Here is a 17,832-nt window from a genome sequence, read left to right on the forward strand (position 1 = left end):
ACATTTGCAGGTCTTAGTTTTCCCAAGAGTGCACCAGACCTAACTCTCTCACATGTAGGAAGAAGACAATGGAGTACCACTTCTGAAAATGTTGCCAAGAAAACTGCATGCATTTGTCTAGACAGTGGCCAGGAGTCAAGACACAAATATCTATCTATCTCTATCTCTATTTTAAGATCTATGTAAAGCTCTACTGTATATGGGCATCATATTTTGATTGTGAAATGATTTTGCTATCAAATTTAGTGTTAATTTAAATATATGATTTTAACTTTGGATATTCTCTTTTTGTTTCTTAAATTTTGTTTTTCACTAAAGGTAATCACTACAGCAGAAAGGCAGGGTATCAAGTAAAGAAATAAATACCTTTGCATATTGGATATTTGTTGTTCTGATGTAGATCATGTTATTCAGAAATAAAACCTATTGAGTTGAATTATTTATCCACTGGGAGATTCCACACTAGTGCTCATTTAGTACTTTTGTACAATTACTTGCTGCTTATACTCTGTCTAAATTGCTTTTATGCTAAACTGTTAATTGTCAAAACAGCGATCACAAGTCGCTTTAAACATGCCAGACAAAATCCCATCTCCTTCTGTTCAGGACAAATGTATATTGTATATCCAATATAATCAGGCGTCTCTTTGATATTCAGATACTTCCTAAAGCAGTGTGGAGATTAGTGCAATCCAATGCTTATTTACTCAGTAGTAAATGCTACTGAATTCATTTGGAGTTTCATCTGTGTAATAACAAAGAATTGCTATCTAAAACACATTGTGTTGGATCATGGATATAGTAATTCCTTATGACATATAAAATGTGCCCCCCCCCCAAAAAAAACCAGGGGATATAAATTAGCATAGTTCAGTTTAATTATATTACAGGAGCATATAAAATTATATTGTTTAGAGGATATAAAATGTGGAAATAGTGATATAAGTTGCAAGGATGTTTAAAGTAACTACTATAACATATACATTTTTATAACTCAATATGGTTATATTTCACAAAATGGATGCTTTTATTAGGCATTCTTACTCTTCCAGTTCTGGATTTCATTATACCTGAAGGTGAAATGGATTGCATGTTGAAAAAAAAGTTTTAAAAAATTAAAAACCGTACACACAATAAATAATATCCCTCAGTTTTCCTTTGACAGGTATGGAATACCTAAGCTGGTCCCTCAGCCAGGAACGTGTCTGAAGATGTTTTCTGGTAGTCTTGTTTGGACAAATGTATTGTGTTGCATCTAGGATGGCTTTTGGACATAGTCCAGAAACTACAGGTGGTTTAAAAAATGGCAGCATGAGTTTAATCCGGAACTGGAAGATGTCCATATTTTACACCATCCCTGCTTTGACTGTACTATCTTCCAGCTTGTTTTAGAGGCCCAATCAAAATGGTAGTTTTGACCGCTAAGGCTATCAGTGGTTGGCACTATTTTGCTGGCAAACATTTAAATGTTTGCAGAGTGGAAGTAGGGCCATTTTCAGACATGTAACAGAATAATTTGGGCGGAATAATTTGGGCGGAATAATTTTGGTGTTCTGTTCTGTTTTTGAAATATGGGATCCCTCTCTTAGGGCCTACACTGTCATTTTTACCTGCTTTCCTAACTCACAATGGCAGGAAACTGCTGTCTGTTTTCAGCAATTCTGGCCAGAGGGGTCCCAAACAGGAGCCGGGCTGCTTATTTCTGACATAAAGGAAAGCCATCTAGGTCAGTATCAATCAGCCTTGATGGTAAAAGAGGCCATGATTTTACTTGAGTTTGCCCTTGAAAAATCAAGGGCAAGGCAATTTAGTTTGAGCCACATTGAGATTAGAAATTCAGTGTGGAAAAAAAAGGGAGCATGGTCCCAAGGCTTGCTACCGCTTCATTTTTTGGCAGAATGGGATGAAAATGGCAGGGGTGATAGATGCTTTAGAGAAAATGAACTCTGCTCACCTTCAGCTGAATAGCCTAATAGCCTCCAGGGTTTAGATACAATATTATTGAAAAGATTCCCCAGCACCTCTTTGAAGGAAAAGGCATCAGGGCTGAGGAAAGGACAGCACAGTAGCCTTGAAATTATCCAGCAAATGAAGTGTCATATTCCAACTTAAAAATAAAAACTTTCAACGGCTGTTTAGAAAGTAAACTCTGACTTCTCTCACCTGGCTTTTCTGGAGTGCCAGCTTGGCATAATATTGCAGAATGCCCATGGACTTGCTCTTGTGGGCTAGTGTAGCTCTGGTGAGGTAACAGGGGACTTTGTGTAGCACAACATCCCATTAGTACAAGAGAAAGTGAAACAAAGGCTTGTAGCTGGCCATATTAAAGAAGTGGAGGGTTGAGAAAGTGAACAATGCCCAGATCTATTGTCCTAACAGTCAGAAATCACGCTGAGACGAGGAATAGGTCTCTAGTGTTTATTACTGCTACATAAAACAGAATCCTAACAAACTGAAGAAGGTGGGAAAAACCCAGACAGATAAACCCCAAAAGTCAAGGCGGGTCTGATCTGTGTCTCTTTGAATGGCTGCTTAATTCCTCAGTACTACGCATGCGTTTTCCCCCCTGGATAGAGGCCCCTTCCAGCTCGCCATCAGTACTCATGACATCACCCTCCCCTCCAGATTCACATTCCATTTCAGCCCCCTCCCTTCCAGAGGTTTGATAAGAGTCTATGTCTCCTTCTAAGCTCCCATGGGAACTGGGCAACGATGGAAAGTCTTCAAAGGAAAACTCCTCCAAGGACGAATCAGTGCTGCTCTCCAGGACTGATAAATCTTCTGGCTCAGGTGGCTGCTGATGGAAAATAGCTAGATAATTAGAAGAGTCATCCCCCCTCCCCCCTGGGAAATGCAAGCCCGAGGTGGAGGGCTGCGGTTCCCCCCCCCCTCCTCTGTTACTGGTGTCAAGGCTTCAGGCGGGGGTGGAAACTGCAAACTTACGAACTCCTCTGCTTGAGATTCCTCTGCTTGCTCAGCCAAGTGAGGAATCTCTGGTAGAGTGTGAGGCTTGGGGTTGTGAGGGAAAAGCTGATGGAATCGATGAACCAGCGTTGGTGCATGCACATCTCTGGCATTCTCCCACGTGCGGTCTTCCTCAGGGTACCCTTTCCAGTGTATGAAATATTGGATGCCCCTTCCCCTCCTCCTAGAGTCCAGAATTTCCTCGACTTTGTATTCCTCCTCCCCTTCCACAATTACCGGAGGTGGGGGGGCAGTTGTGATCGTAAGGTACTTGGAGGAGGGTCTTTGGCTAGCAAGGCTCTGTGAAAGACTGGATGGATTTTCATGGATGCTGGCAGCTTTAAGCGATAAGCCACTGGATTTATCTGCTGTACCACAGTGAAAGGGCCCACAAACTTAGAGTCCAACTTCTTGGACGGTCTGGTAGACGTCAAAAACTTGGTAGAGAGCCACACTTTGTCTCCTACTGCAATCGCTGGCCCCTCTTGTCTATGAGCATCTGCAGCTCTCTTGTAAGCACTCTTTGCCCTGTTCAGCTGCTCCTTTAACAACTCCTGTGCAGCTTGTTGCTCTTTAAGAAAATCAGCCATGGCTGGAACAGCTCCCTGCTGGGAAGAGGTGGGCAACACCCGAGGGTTAACCCCATAGAGTGCTTGGAAAGGAGACATCTTGGTCAAGGACTGTACAGAATTATTATATGTAAATTCTGCCATGGGTAGCAGGGCTGGCCAATTGTCTTGCTGATAAGTGGTGTAACACCTGAGATACTGCTGTAACCATTGGTTAATTTTCTCAGCTTGCCCATTACTAGCCAGATGATGCGATGATGATAGGTGGATCTGGACCCCTAATGACTGGAAAAGCACCCTCCAGAACCTGGAAGTGAACTGTGGGCCTCTGTCACTCACCAAGTGATTTACCATGCCTCTATACCTAAAAACATGGTCCATGAAAAACTGTGCTGTGGTTTGTGCAGATGGGAGGCCCTTGCACGGAATAAAATGTGCCATTTTTGTGAAAAGGTCCACCACCACTAGTATGGAAGTCAGCCCCTGGACCGGGGGTAAATCAGTGATGAAATCCATGGAGATTGTATCCCAAGGCTGACTGGGGGTGGGTAGGGGTTTCAAGAGTCCTGTGGGCTTCCCTGGGAGAGGCTTGGCTCATCTACAGGTATGACAAGAAGCCACGTAGCCCTTTATGTCTGCAGTCATCTTAGGCCACCAGTAGTCTCTCAGAGCTCTATGAAGAGTTTTGAAAACACCTCCATGGCCTGCCATTTGATGGTCATGGCAAAGTCTCAGTACTTCTTCCCTTGATGAGGGGGGAATGTATAATCGCCCGCTGTGCCAGAGGATTCCTGCCTCCACATTGAATGGTGACGCAGTGTCTTGCAGGTCCCTCTGGAGGTCATCCATCCTGGCCCTGGCATACAGGTCTTGTTGCTGCTGAGCTCTGACTCTTGTAAATAGGTCCTCTGCTTGTCTGCCTGCTGCTAAAATCTCTGTTTGGTTCCCCCTCGTAGACTGATCAAAGTTGTGAGGTTGTAATATAGTAGCCTGTACCTCCTGGTGAGTGGTGGGGGTTACCTGAATGGATCGAGACAGGGCATCTGCCAAACAGTTCTGCACCCCAGGAACATAAGAAATAACAAAATTGAAACGGGAGAAAAACTGGCTGCATCTGATTTGGCATGGGGTGAGGGATCTGGTGTTTTGTAGAAGCTGTAAATTCTTGTGATAGGTGCAAACTTTCACAGGAAAGGCTGCACCTTCTAGCCAGTGCCTCCACTCTTGGAATGCTGCTTTAATTGCTAGCAACCTTGTTTAAAACATCATAGTTTCTCTCTGCTGGTGAGAGCATGCATGAAAAAAAGGCACAAGGAAGTAATGTATTCTCGGTTTTGTTTGTATATTGCAATAACACCACCCCAATGGCAATATCGGAAGCATCTGAATGCATTATGAATTGCTTCGTGGGATCAGGGTGTTTTAACAGTGGCTGGGGTGCAAAGAGTTGCTTGAATTCTCGGAATGCTGCTTGCTCCCTCTCCCCCCAAATGAATGTTGATCCTTTCTTCAAAAGCTGTGTGACGGGTCTAGCCTTGTCACTAAAGTTTTTTATGAACCGCCTGTAAAAATTGCAGAACCCTAGAAATCTTTGTACATCTTTCACATTTCGGGGGGGTTGCCACGAGAGAATTGCCTGGACCTTAGAAGGATCCATGGACATGCCTTCTGTTGATACCTTATAGCCCAGGAAATGTAATTCAGTTAAATCGAAGGCACACTTCTCTAGCTTGGCGAACAGCTTGTTCTCTCTCAGTCTTTGTAAGACATTACGTACATGGGTTACATGAGTTGTAGGATCCTCAGAGAAAATTAATATGTCATCTAGATAAATGACCAGATACTTATCTAGTAAATCAGAGAAAATTTGATTCATAAATCAGGAAGATATGGCTCCTGCATTAGACAAGCCAAAGGGCAAAACAAGGTACTCAAACTTACCAAACCTGGTGTTGAAGGCAGTCAGATATTCATGCCCCTCTTTCATCCGGATCAGATTGTACACATTCCTGAGGTCCAACCTAGTAAAAATGCGTGCTTTCTGTAAGCGATCCAGCAGATCAGATATTAACGGCAGGGGATAATTTTCTTTTATTGTGAGTTTATTTAAAAAACTGAAATCGTGGACCACTCTCATGGGTGCCTCCTGGTTTGCCAGTGCCAATGGGTCAGGCTTCTTTGGTACAAAGAAGGTAGGAGCAGACGCTGGGGAAGTAGATGGTCGGATGAACCCCTTTTGGAGATTAGAATCCAAGTAATCCTTTAAGGTGGCTAGCTCCTTGGGGGACATGGGATATTGTTTCCTTGCTGGAATCTTGGCTCCTGGTATCAACTCAATGGTGCAATCACAGTCCCTATGGGGGGGTAGTGCTGTGGCCTCTTGTTCGCTGAAAACGTCTGTGAAATCTGCATACTTGGCTGGTAACTGGACCCCCCCTGCTTCTGTGACTGCGTTGGTTGCTGGAGAGAGGAGAGCAGCTTGAATCTTGTGGTGCTGGCATTCCTTAGCTGGGAAGGAGTTTGCTCCTGTAGTCCAGTTCAACAATGGGTTGTGGTTGGCTGAAGAGCCAAGGTGTGCCCAGGACTATAGGCACATTAAGTGATGCTGTAACATAAAGTTGGATCCACTCAGTGTGGTCTCCCATTGTTAGTTGCACAGGTTCTGTGAACCTTCTAATCGGCCCTGCCTTGAGGGGCTGGCAATCAATGGTCTCCACTTCTATGGGACGTGGCAATTCTATGGTCAGGATGTTGAAGTCTTGTACAGTCTGTACATCAATAAAATTGGTTGAAGCTGTGGAATCCACGAGGGCCTTAGCTTGACCTGGTGCTCTGGGTTTACGCACATTATGACTGGTAAGTAGTAAAAGGATTGCCTGGAATCCTCGGAATGAGCCCTTCTTAATTGATTGATGGTCTCCCTGCTGAGCTCTGTGGAGGGAGACCGACAGAGTTTCCCTGGTTGGAAGTAGAGGCGGAGATGGCTCTTGTTTCAGCTGCTTGCCCTGGGGCTCTTACGGAATTTGCTTGGCTTCTTGCTGGGCAAGCTCTCACCATGTGCCCCTGGACTCCGCAGTAGGGACAGAGGGCTCTCTCTCTCCTTCTCTGTCTCTCAGCCTCAGAAGTAAGCCTCCTGCTCGCCCCGATCTGCATCGGCTCCTCTGGTCCTGAGTAAGGAAGTGCTGTGGAGAGAGCTGGAAATCCTGGAAGCATCCTGAGGCCCCTGCCTCTCCCTGGCTGCATCTGTCTGAGCTCTTCTAGCCTGGCATCTATGACCACAGACAACTGATATAAGGCTTCTAGGGTAGCTGGTGTTCCCTGGCACACTAATTCATTCTTAATTTCCTCATCCAGCCCCTGTTTGAATTGGTCTTTCAAGACACTCTCATTCCAGTCCAGATCTCCTGCTAACAGCTTGAAATCAGCAATGTAGATTCCCACTCTCTTGTTGCCTTGCTTGAGCTTCTGAATTTCCCGGCTGGCAGTGACCTCTCTGATTGGGTCGTCAAAGTGTGCTCGGAACCCTGCCAGAAAATTCTGGTAGTCGTTGAGAATTGGGTCGTTGTTCTCCACCATGGGAATAGCCCATTTGGCTGCTGGGCCCTTTAGCAGACTTAGAATGAAGGTGACTCTGGTTCTGTCTGTGGGAAACTCTGCTGGTCTGCTGTCGAAAAACATTGTGCACTGTGTGAGAAAGGTTCTCAACTGTCCTGCTTCTCCTCCAAAGTTCTCTGGTAAACTGCCCTGGGATCTCAAGACTACTGGCGGAGCTGCTGCTGCTGCTGCTGGCACCGGTTGTGGGTTAATCGGAGCTGGTTGTTGTAACTGCTGTAGCATGGCAGCTTGTAATGTGTTGATCTGGAGATCTACTTGTTGTTGGTGTTGTTGCAGGGCTGCAGCCAATTGCTGGATGGCTTGCCGAATTTCCTGGTTTTCCGAAGACATTTTCCAAATGTCTCTCCTTTATTTTTCTTTGTTCCTCCCTCTTTCAATGGGAGTAGGAGTTTGTTAGGATTGATGTCCCTACAGTCAGAAATCACGCTGAGACGAGGAATAGGTCTCTAGTGTTTATTACTGCTACATAAAACAGAATCCTAACAAACTGAAGAAGGTGGGAAAAACCCAGACAGATAAACCCCAAAAGTTAAGGCAGGTCTGATCTGTGTCTCTTTGAATGGCTGCTTAATTCCTCAGTACTATGCATGCGTTTTCCCCCCTGGATAGAGGCCCCTTCCAGCTCGCCATCAGTACTCATGACATCTATGTTAGCTTTGCCACCCAAATGAGCTCTAATAGGGAGACAGTTGAATGAGATGTCAGCCCTTTGAGGGAGGCCAAGTCAAGAAACAGACACCACAGGGATTCCGGGAATGTTGTTTTATTGTTGTAGGGTATAGTAACAGAACCTTGAAAGCGTTCTTGGAGCTGCTTCATGAAGTGAGTCCCTCACCTCTATGATTGGTTTGCCTTGGAGCCTCCCTCTAGCAGACCTTGTGATATGAAAGAAGTCTAAGGGGAACTTCATTTGGTGAGCAGTGTATTCCTAGCTAGCATTAGAGAAAGCAAATGAGGAGGCAAAATTGTAGTAACAATCACTAGCTCTTCCAAGACCTACTGGTTAAACCAGCCCAGTTGCGGCCAGAAGAGGTGGGTGGACAACATCACCAGCTCACCTCATCCAGGACACCCTGGCTAGGAGTTTTGGCAAGATGGTGCCAGAGGAGGGCAAGTGGGTAGTGCCACAGCTTGCCTCCCTGGGATCCATTGACTAATGGCTTTGACCAATGGGGGTGGAACAGGCAAGGGACAAGCAAGGTTTCACCTTCTCATCAATGCCTCACCCACTTCCTCTGCATATGTACGCTGAAAGTCATTGAGGTTCAACAGCTTCAGCTAGTGCTATAGGACTGCCCATAACAGGCATGTGGTAAGGCTGTCTAGCCTTGGTCTCCCTTCTGCATGCAGAATATCTTCAAGGCAGGGTGACTTTGGTACATGCTGTCAGCAATTCTGAAACTGCCTAGCCAAGAAGCTGTACTGGCCCAAAGTAGTTTGAGGTTATCCCAATCACTTTATTTAGGGGAATTGGATGGTTTGGGAAGCAAATATGGTTGCCTCCATGGCCCAAATCACTTCGTCAAAACAAATCTTCATTGCTTCACAGTCACCTGATTTGTTTTTCTGCACTGAAGTGAATCTGTGGATCTGCTTGGATAGACTGATTAAACTGAAGCTCATCAAAGCAAAGCACTTCTTTGAAGCTTTCCATCATTTTAATACCTTCTCTCTTGTGTACATCCTAAGTCATATATATGGAAGAGGTCCTCCTCTCTGTGACTCTTCTTTCTGAAATTTGAAGGGTGGCTACCAGAGAGAGGACCATTTTGATGGTGGACCCTTGATGTGGTTTTTTTCTCCCAGAAACATTCACATTTTCTATACAATCTTCACTGCAACAATTCAATTGTGAAGTCATTAGGATTGTAATTGTAAGTGGACATAGATCCACCTTGACATGCAGGCCACCTCCGCAAATAGTGACAGATTGGAATCAAGGAGAACCCCCAAGATATATACCTATTTCTTTGAAGGGAAAGCTGCTTCATCCAGTTCAAACTGTTTAAGAATCACTCAGCTACAAAACCTGCCAGATCTCGCTTCAGCTTCCATTTCTTGGCCCTCATCCAGCTCATCATTCTTCCATACAGTTGTCAAGCTCATGGATACTTCTCCTGATTAAGGAGAAAGGACAGATAGAAGTGAGGATCATGTTTATATGGACTACACCACACTCCAGATTTCTAGGTGACCATCCCCAATGATTTCAAGTAGCTGTTGAACAGCATTGAAAAAAGATTGTGTTTGGACTGTGTGGATTCATTTTTTCATTCCTGACTGGGTTTTTTGTCATCCTCACCTTCTTTTATTCTTCATTTTTGTTTATTGTTGTATTTTTTCTTGTTCTTAGTGTTTTTATTTCTAAACCACCCAGTCATTGAGAGTCGGGCAGCATATACATTTATTTATTTAAATAAATAAAAGGAATAATCCCCTGTGGAACTTCTCTCCCTCACTCAGGTACCAGGATATCAGACAAAAACCTTCCACTGTCACTTTCTGGTTGCTGTCCTGCTCATAAAATTGGAATCATCCTAACACTTGTGTTTCTATCTTTCAACCCATTTAGTTACACTAGCAGTATCCCATGATCAATGGTTAAGGCAACAGGCTATAAACCAGGAGACTGAGAGTTCTAGGCCTGCCTTAGGCATGAAAGCCGGCTGGGTGACCTTGGGCCAGTCACACTCTCTCAGCCCAACTCACCTCACAGGGTTGTTGTTGTGGGGAAAATAGGAGGAGGAAGGAGTATTTGGTATGTTCCCCACCTTGAGTTATAATAATAATAATAATAATAATAATGGCGGGATAGAAAATAAATAAATAAATAAATAAAACATGGTAGCATAGCATGGTTCCAATCATTGATCAGGACAACCAAGGCTACTTTTGTGTAATATCCAGGTGCGAAACCAGACTGATAGGGATGAAGCAAGGAGCCTGCTATGCACAAAGGGAAATGTCCACATGTACCGCATTGTCAATCTCTGTACTACAATCATTCAAATATCTTAGTAAAAAAGATTTAACCAGCTTTCAAAAACTCACAAGAAACAAGACAGATATCCCTGCCTAGAAAGGGAGAATCCCAAAGGGTCTGCCAAGTGGGCAGAAATGCATGGTATCACACACCTTAGGTTAGAACAGGAATGCTTGAAAGTTATTTACGAGGCTAGTGCTTGGATTTGGCACAGATCTGTCATTTGTTAAGAGGAGATTTCAGCAAATTAGAGATGGATTTAATTTCCTCTAGTCTGCTAAAATCCTTGCTATGAATAATACATGGGCTTCTTTTTAATTCCTTATTCAGAAACACTTCTCCCTCTAGTGAAATCAAATGTATAAATTTAATTATATGTATTTGGTCATTTGTTTTCTCCATTGTTTATGTCACTCCAAGTACACTGGGAAAGCAGCTGGGCTCAATCTTTGTAGGCCCTGTAATAGGGGGTGTTCAGAATAGAGGGGAAAGATTTGACCTTCTTGGGCTAAGAGCATAGGGAAGGAAAATGCAGACCTCGCTAGCGCCCTGGCAAATGTAGATACGTGATAGGTCCGGATGGATTCAATCATGGATTAGTATCAAAGAGAGGAAACCTCTCTGCACCAGGTTCCTTTGCCAGCCTAAGCCAACAATCTGCCATGAAATCTAGGGCTTCAGGCAGCAGGCTCTTAAACACATCTTTCCCTGATCCTATCGGCTTGGGGAAACAAATGGAACAACAGAACATCTGCATGCAAAGTATGGATTCTCTCACTGAGGATTTTTTCTCTCAGAATGTCCTCTTGTCATACGACACAAACTGAGGATCACATTGAGCTAAGATATACACTGTACATCTTATTGTCACTTCTGGAAGTGCAATTGCCTTCTTTCACCTTGAAGCCAAACTATATAGCTCTCTTCATGAATATGGGGTTCCACTCATATTCAAATTGTGTGTGTGTGTGTGTGTGAGAGAGAGAGAGAGAGAGAGAGAGAAATTGGGACCCCTTTCCCTGAGGTAGTCTAGATCCAACTTTGTAAAAATCCCATTGAAATAAACATGGTCTTTTTCTTTCAAATTGCAAATTCAGGGTCTTCAGATCAGACAAAGGGTTAAACTAAAAACACAAGAAATCTAATCCAGACTGGCTTCTCTTCTCCCCCTCCCCCCCCCCCCACCTTAGCACAGTGATACCAAGGGGATCAACTAAAATAGGTTTCTATTGCAGCTATGGATAATTATTCTCAGGAGTAGATTTTACAATGGTTATACCAAGGAAGGCAACGTTTTGGAGATCAACATATTCAGGTATTAGAAAGCATTCTAAAACCTTCTTTTCTCAGAGGTTCAGCTGAGGAGCTTGTTCCTAGGTAGACATCTAATGCTTACTATCAACCACATATCTTACATATTGTTTTTCTTTCTAGGCAACTAAGCATGTAGCAAAAGTGTGTGTGTGTGTGTGTGTGTGTGTATCACTATTGGTTTCAGCCATTTTCCTTGTCTAAGAATGCCTATAGGATTTAATGCAGGGCCCAAAGGAATTCTTCCAAATAAATGTTATGGTAGCAACTGACATTTTACTTTCCAATATACCACCTTCTTCTTTCTCTGTGTTTAATAATAATTTAAAAATCATCTCTACATGAATCAGGTGAGGAAGAAAAACAACCTGTCAGGTGCATACCTTGGGCCTTATGAAGTACTAATTATACTGAGACTGAAGATAAACTTTCTTAACTATTCATGCTTTTCTTATTTCCTGCAATCAGTCATATATGTGATATTAACCATTTTTACTACTTTTGTGTTTCCTAGAATGCTCAAGCCAGCTATGATTTTAGCAGTAATGATCCATATCCATATCCCCGCTATACAGATGATTGGTTTAACAGGTAAGAAATTGATTCACATCCCTTGCTTGTCAGAAATGTATTACTCATCCCATTCAGACTTTTACTGACCTGGAGGAGATGCTCAAGCCTCAAGTGCCACCACTACTACAAACAGGCTATATACTGTATGAAGGCAATGTTCAAGTCAAGCCAGACTGATTAAAAATCCATAGACCCATTAAGTTATCATTTGGTTTGTGTGCTTTTAGCTTAGCATGTAGTCTGAACTCAGCCATTGCGATCTGTGCACTATGGTTTAATGTATGGGGTGAACCCAGGTAATATGGCTTAATCAGCAACCCATGGCTTAACGCTATGGGTAAATCCAGTCAAAATTTCACAATTCCTGCAGGTGCTGGAGACTAACACTCAGTTCCCATGATTCTTTCCCCTCTTAAAAAAAAAGAGTGGGGGAAAAGTAGATGCTCAGGTGATTTGACATCCATGGTTAAGAACTGAGACCAGATATTGCACTGTTGGTATGATTAGAAGGAAAAGGGCATTCATCCCTCCACCATGTAAAGCTTTGGGCTTGCCTAGTAAAGCTCTTAGCAGAGGTTCTCCTTCTTTGTGAAAAGGAAAAGGCACAAACCAGCCCAAATTCTGACACGGAATACCTGGGTCAGATCCATGCCTGCAATCAATTTTAACTTTTTCTATTAAGCACAGGCTGTTTCCTCTTGAATTTTACCAGACTGCCAAGGTAAGGAGCACTTGGTCTATAATTGCTTACAAAGTAAGAACACTAAAAGGGAGTCTATGGATTCCGAACTTCACTGGAACCTCAATCCTTTGAAAAATCCTAGCTCTCTGAGCACTCTGGGAAGACACACTCATTTCACGCAGCACTCTTTCCATAAAATCCTCTTAACTTAATTGGGCCAAGCTCATATTTTCCTTTCTTTCCTTTTTTTTTTTTAAACAGCTTCTTTCAAAGGACTAAAACCAAGCTGTTAGGAATATCATCTTCTCCTATGAGTATTTTTCCCCTGGGTAAATCAGAAGCTCATGAACCAAAGGCACCCTTGGCTTGAAAAGAAGCATGGCAGGAATCTCTTCTATACATCTGTCTTCTCTTGTCACATATTGCAGTTAAGACCAGAAAGATCTTTCTTACATTTTCATGCAGCACTTAGTGGAGACCTGCTGGGAAGTAGTGGCTAAAGGTCAAATTAATTAGCAATTGCATAGTTGTTTTTAATCAATCCCCTAAGGGGAAAAGAGGGAGTCAATCGTTTGTTATCCGCTGCAGTTCTGATCTTGTTATCTTTAAAGATAATATTTGCATGACTGTGTGCTTTCTTTTCCATGAAAACAGTAGGAGTTGGGAGTGGAGAGGCCCGTACAGTAATCAAAACATAAAGCCATATCTGCTGAGGCTTTATGTTTTGATCAACCTGAGGTCCTCCACCTGATTTGGATTACAGATCCAGCAATGTCATACCATTGGATGTGCAGATTGTGGGAAATTAAAGTCCAAAATATCTGGAAGGCACCAGGTTGCCTATGCCTGACATACAAGCTAGGGCTACCAAATCTGGCCTGCAGTAGATGGCAGCTTGACTTTTCTGTATCTTTTTACTGTCACTTAGTGCATGTCTGGATTTTGCAGCCCAGATCTGGTAGTCTTAATAGAAATTTTTTTGGTCAGTCAGCATGTGTGTCTTTTTGTTGTTTAAGTTAGGATATAACTTAGTTTTAAAAATGACAAGTGATTCCTTAAGGCTATTAACTTGTGTCCTAAGACAAATGGAGCACAATTATTTTAGGCATTGGGTAGGACTACTGGGCTGCAAAACTTTAGATATTGGGTAGGGCTACCAGACTTCATGACCACTAGATGGTAGAAGAGAGATATAGAGAACCCTAACTCTTTGCTGCCATCCTAAGGTCATCTAAAAGTTTGCAATCCAGAAATGACTAATATTGAGAATACAACGGATCCATGCAGCTTCTTTAGTTGCAATGGTAGAACATGTATTTTCTCATACCTGGCTTGCAAAGGTTCAAAAGCATTGTTAGAATTTTTTTTTATTTCCTTACCAGGTTAGCTTCTGAGCTGGGATCAAAGAAATAGGCAGTTGCATGAAATTAAGTTCTTTATTCTTCACCCAAGAGCAAAAGCAATGGCAGCAAGCTGTTAGGTGGCCGATCATGCAAGACCCCCTCCTTACAGCACATTATATACATTCCATTCAACTCCTCATTTAGAAGACCACCCTTTACTCAGTTACCCATACTCCATCTTCACATCACTCCATATAAGGGACTTCCTTCCATCCTTGCTAGGGCCCATTGACTGTTATTAAACAAGATCTTTCCTCTGGAGAAGCTACCCCTGGAATGTACACCTTATCTTGTTTCTGTGGGCATAGCTATCTATCAAGTCCTGTTAGAAAGGAAGAGTAAGAAAGCCAACAAAACTCTTCAGGGAAATGAAACATGGTTTCAGAGGGTAATAAAAGTGCAAATATTTCTAATATATTAATACTAAATATAAAATATATTTGTATGTAAGTTCAATATATGTAAGATGTTCTATAAGCATCTCCCAAGGATTCATAAGAGTGAGATAGCAGAGCTTTTGGTGCACTGGAAAATATGGAGAAATAAATTCCCTTTCAGAGAGGGAGAATTAGGCTGAAAACCTATACACATTTACTTTAAAATAAACCCTGTTGAAGCCAGTGAGGCTTCTTTTTGAGTAGAATGCTTAATATTGCATTATTAATTAGGAGAAAAAGGAGGAGAGGAGAGTAATACTTCTCCAACATCATAATCCATTCCACTATAGTGGGAAGTCAGAAATATAAATGAAATGGGAAATTGGCTCATTGGTCTGGAATGTCTTGTTTATTTTATCTCTTATACAAACATTTATGATTGATTTCCCAGCAAAGGATTCCATTTAAGTGGCTTTTGGAAGGAAAAAAAGAAAGATTAAAAATAAAACTATACATGCTACCATAGACTCATGCCTACAGGCAGTTGCTTTGAAAAATGGTCAAAGAGTTCTCTCATTTGTAGTTTTCCCCAACTGTATGATATCACAGACATTTTTATGACTGTCGGGAGATGAGAGGACACTTGACATGTAGCTAATAGATTGCACTTGATTAGGAACAGGAAGAGCTGCAAGTTTTCAAAGGTCTTCCGGCTTCTGCATTCTGATGAAAAGTCTCAGTTCACTAATGTTTTGCATCTCCATTCAAGTAACTCACCTTTCTGGTTTGCTTAGAGAAATCAGCCACATATCAGGCAAATTCTTCTGGGCTCAGGTTTTTCCATGGTGTTGCAAGTTCTACTGATTTGGTCACCAAAAGTGATCCTGCATGGAATACCAGTGTTTTCATTTTTGTGGGTTTGGCTGAGATCCAAAGAGTTCCCTATATGATGAGACAATCTGCTTTTGGAAGTTTCCCAGGTTTCAAAATTCATTGGGCATTTAGCAAGGGAGAATGCAATTCTCTACCCGAGAAATACATGACACAAGCTATAACTATTTTAACTGTATTTAATTAAGTCATTTTAATTCAATTTCAATTAACTACACTTTATTTCTTTGCCCTGGGCCTGCTAATATATAAATGCAGCATTAATAGGCAGTGCAACCCTTGTATGAAAACAGCTGGGCACCCCTGTTTGGTACAATTTCTTTCTGCGCAAAGCCTAACGTCTTCTATGGGGCTCCAATTATCTTTTGTTCAAACATTAAGAAAGACTCACTCCTGTTGACGGCACCCAGAAGGCAGGGAAATGGAGATGCGTATTTTGGTGGACTAGGCTGCTTGCTCACTGTCTCCATCTTTTCTCTGGGAATTCCACAGGTAAAATCAAGCTGTCCACCTGATGTTCTCAATGTATTTGTCCGTTTCCTGCTTTATTTCCTCTCCCTTTTCAGACTGCCCTGTTACTTACTCCTTGAAAAGAACCGAGATTTCCCCAAGACCATTTTTATAGCCATCTGTCATATACTGAAAGCTAACTGGGGTGGCCATTCCAAATGTTCCTGGGACATCCATGGGGGAATAAAAAAAAGTCAGGGTGGAGGTCATGACCATGTTGTTATAGTCCTACCCCTTTTTAACATGCATGTGACATTTGCTAAGAAAAGGTGGGGCTTTGATGGTATAGTAGTAAACACCACCTTGATTTTCTACCCACCCTGCAGATGCCCCTTTGGCCATATAAAACAAACCATCTTACCTAAGCCAACTTTGAAGTCTACATGCTACCCTCTTCTTCCACTTAATTATTTGCAATTAGCACTGATGAAACAGAAGACTAATGTTGACTGAGCAGCTCTTAATATTAAACATGAGGCAGTATTGAACTATAGGGAGGATAAAAATTTCAATACTATGTGCTCTGTCTAATGTATGAATGTGGAAAACAGATCTGTGGTCTCAGTTTAAAACAATATGTAAGATAATATGTAAATAATTGTTTTATGCCCTCAAGTCAGTCTTGACTTCTGGTGACTACATTGACAAGCTTTTGTAGATATCTTAGCAGTATTTTTCAGAAGTGTTTTGCCCTCAGTTCTTCCTAGGGCTGAGAGACAATGACTGGCCCAAAGTCACTCAGCTGGCTTTGTACCTAAGGCAGGACTAGAGCTCATGGTCTGTGCCTTTATCCACTACGTTGTTGTTGTTTTGGTGCCTTCGAGTCAGTGTTGACTCCTAGTGACTGCCTGGACAAGTCCCTGCAGTTTTCTTGGCAAGGTCTTTCAGAAGTGGGTTTGCCATTGCCTCCTTCTTCTAGGGCTGAGCGAAAGTGACTGGCCCAAGGTCACCCAGCTGGCTTTGTGCCTAAGGCAGGACTAGAACTCACAGTCTCCTGGTTTCTAGCCTGACACCTTAAATGCTACACTAAACTGGCTCTCTTATCCAGTATACCAAACCAATTATTACATAAGACAATATATAACACTAGAAACTACCTCACACCTTGTACGCAGGCCACAGATGCTGAACTACAGATGCCTAGCAACACAAGATCTCTGGCCATTCCTTTAATGCTGTTTTTAACAAATCCCCCATTACTGAGGGAAATTTCTCTCCCAAAGCAACCTTTGAATGTTGGAAACGAAAATAGATCTAATGGAAATCAAAATAAAACAAAGTGAACAGATGGTTCCAGAGAGAACGCACACCTCCTATCAGAACAGCACTGCTTTCATGAAAAGGTTGAATACCGATGCCACATTTGTAAGTCGGTGGGATCACTTTTTAAGAGTGCTCTGACTGTGCTCAGTGAAAATAAACATTTGCTTCTCCTGGGCCAAACCCAACAGGAAAAAAAAAAGAAAAAAGAATGCAAAGCCAGAAATGTGCCTGTGTTTTTCCTTGAAGGATTCTTAGGTTGCCCTTCAGCTACGACAACAGGGCACATCAATTTGCAATCACAGAATAAATGTACTGCAGCCTGGTGACAACAGCTAGCTGTGAATACCACCATTCAGCTGATACCTATGATCAAAATCTCAGTACTGACACCAGGAAGTATGGGATGATATTATGTTAGGTCCTGAGACACAAGGCCATGCCAGGTCTGAGATGGGCCTGAGCAAGACGCCTCCTTCATTTCTTTCTGTCCCTTTGCCTGATCTCTTTTCTTCTTCATGGACTTTCTCTCTACCACCATGACTCCCTTATCTGATAGCAAAAACTGGTTTCTTTTCTTTGATGGAGTTCTTAAAGGTTAATAAAAGCACTCCAAGCAGCTAACAACAATCTTACAAAGTAGAAGTGTGAACCAAAAAGAAACTCGCACATTAAGCTTAATTACATTCAGAAA

General features: G+C 42.4%; 1 protein-coding gene across 1 annotated transcript in view; it reads left to right on the plus strand.

The window, feature by feature from the left end:
* Positions 1-17,832, plus strand: part of PCSK2 (proprotein convertase subtilisin/kexin type 2) — a 110,534-nt gene that overhangs the window by 64,361 nt on the left and 28,341 nt on the right. The window contains exon 6 of the mRNA XM_063316474.1: positions 11,957-12,033. Within this exon, the coding sequence (XP_063172544.1) occupies positions 11,957-12,033 (77 nt within the window). The remainder of the gene's footprint in view (positions 1-11,956; positions 12,034-17,832) is intronic.

The sequence above is a fragment of the Candoia aspera genome, chromosome 1 (assembly GCF_035149785.1).
Source record: "Candoia aspera isolate rCanAsp1 chromosome 1, rCanAsp1.hap2, whole genome shotgun sequence".
Lineage (NCBI taxonomy): Eukaryota > Metazoa > Chordata > Lepidosauria > Squamata > Boidae > Candoia > Candoia aspera.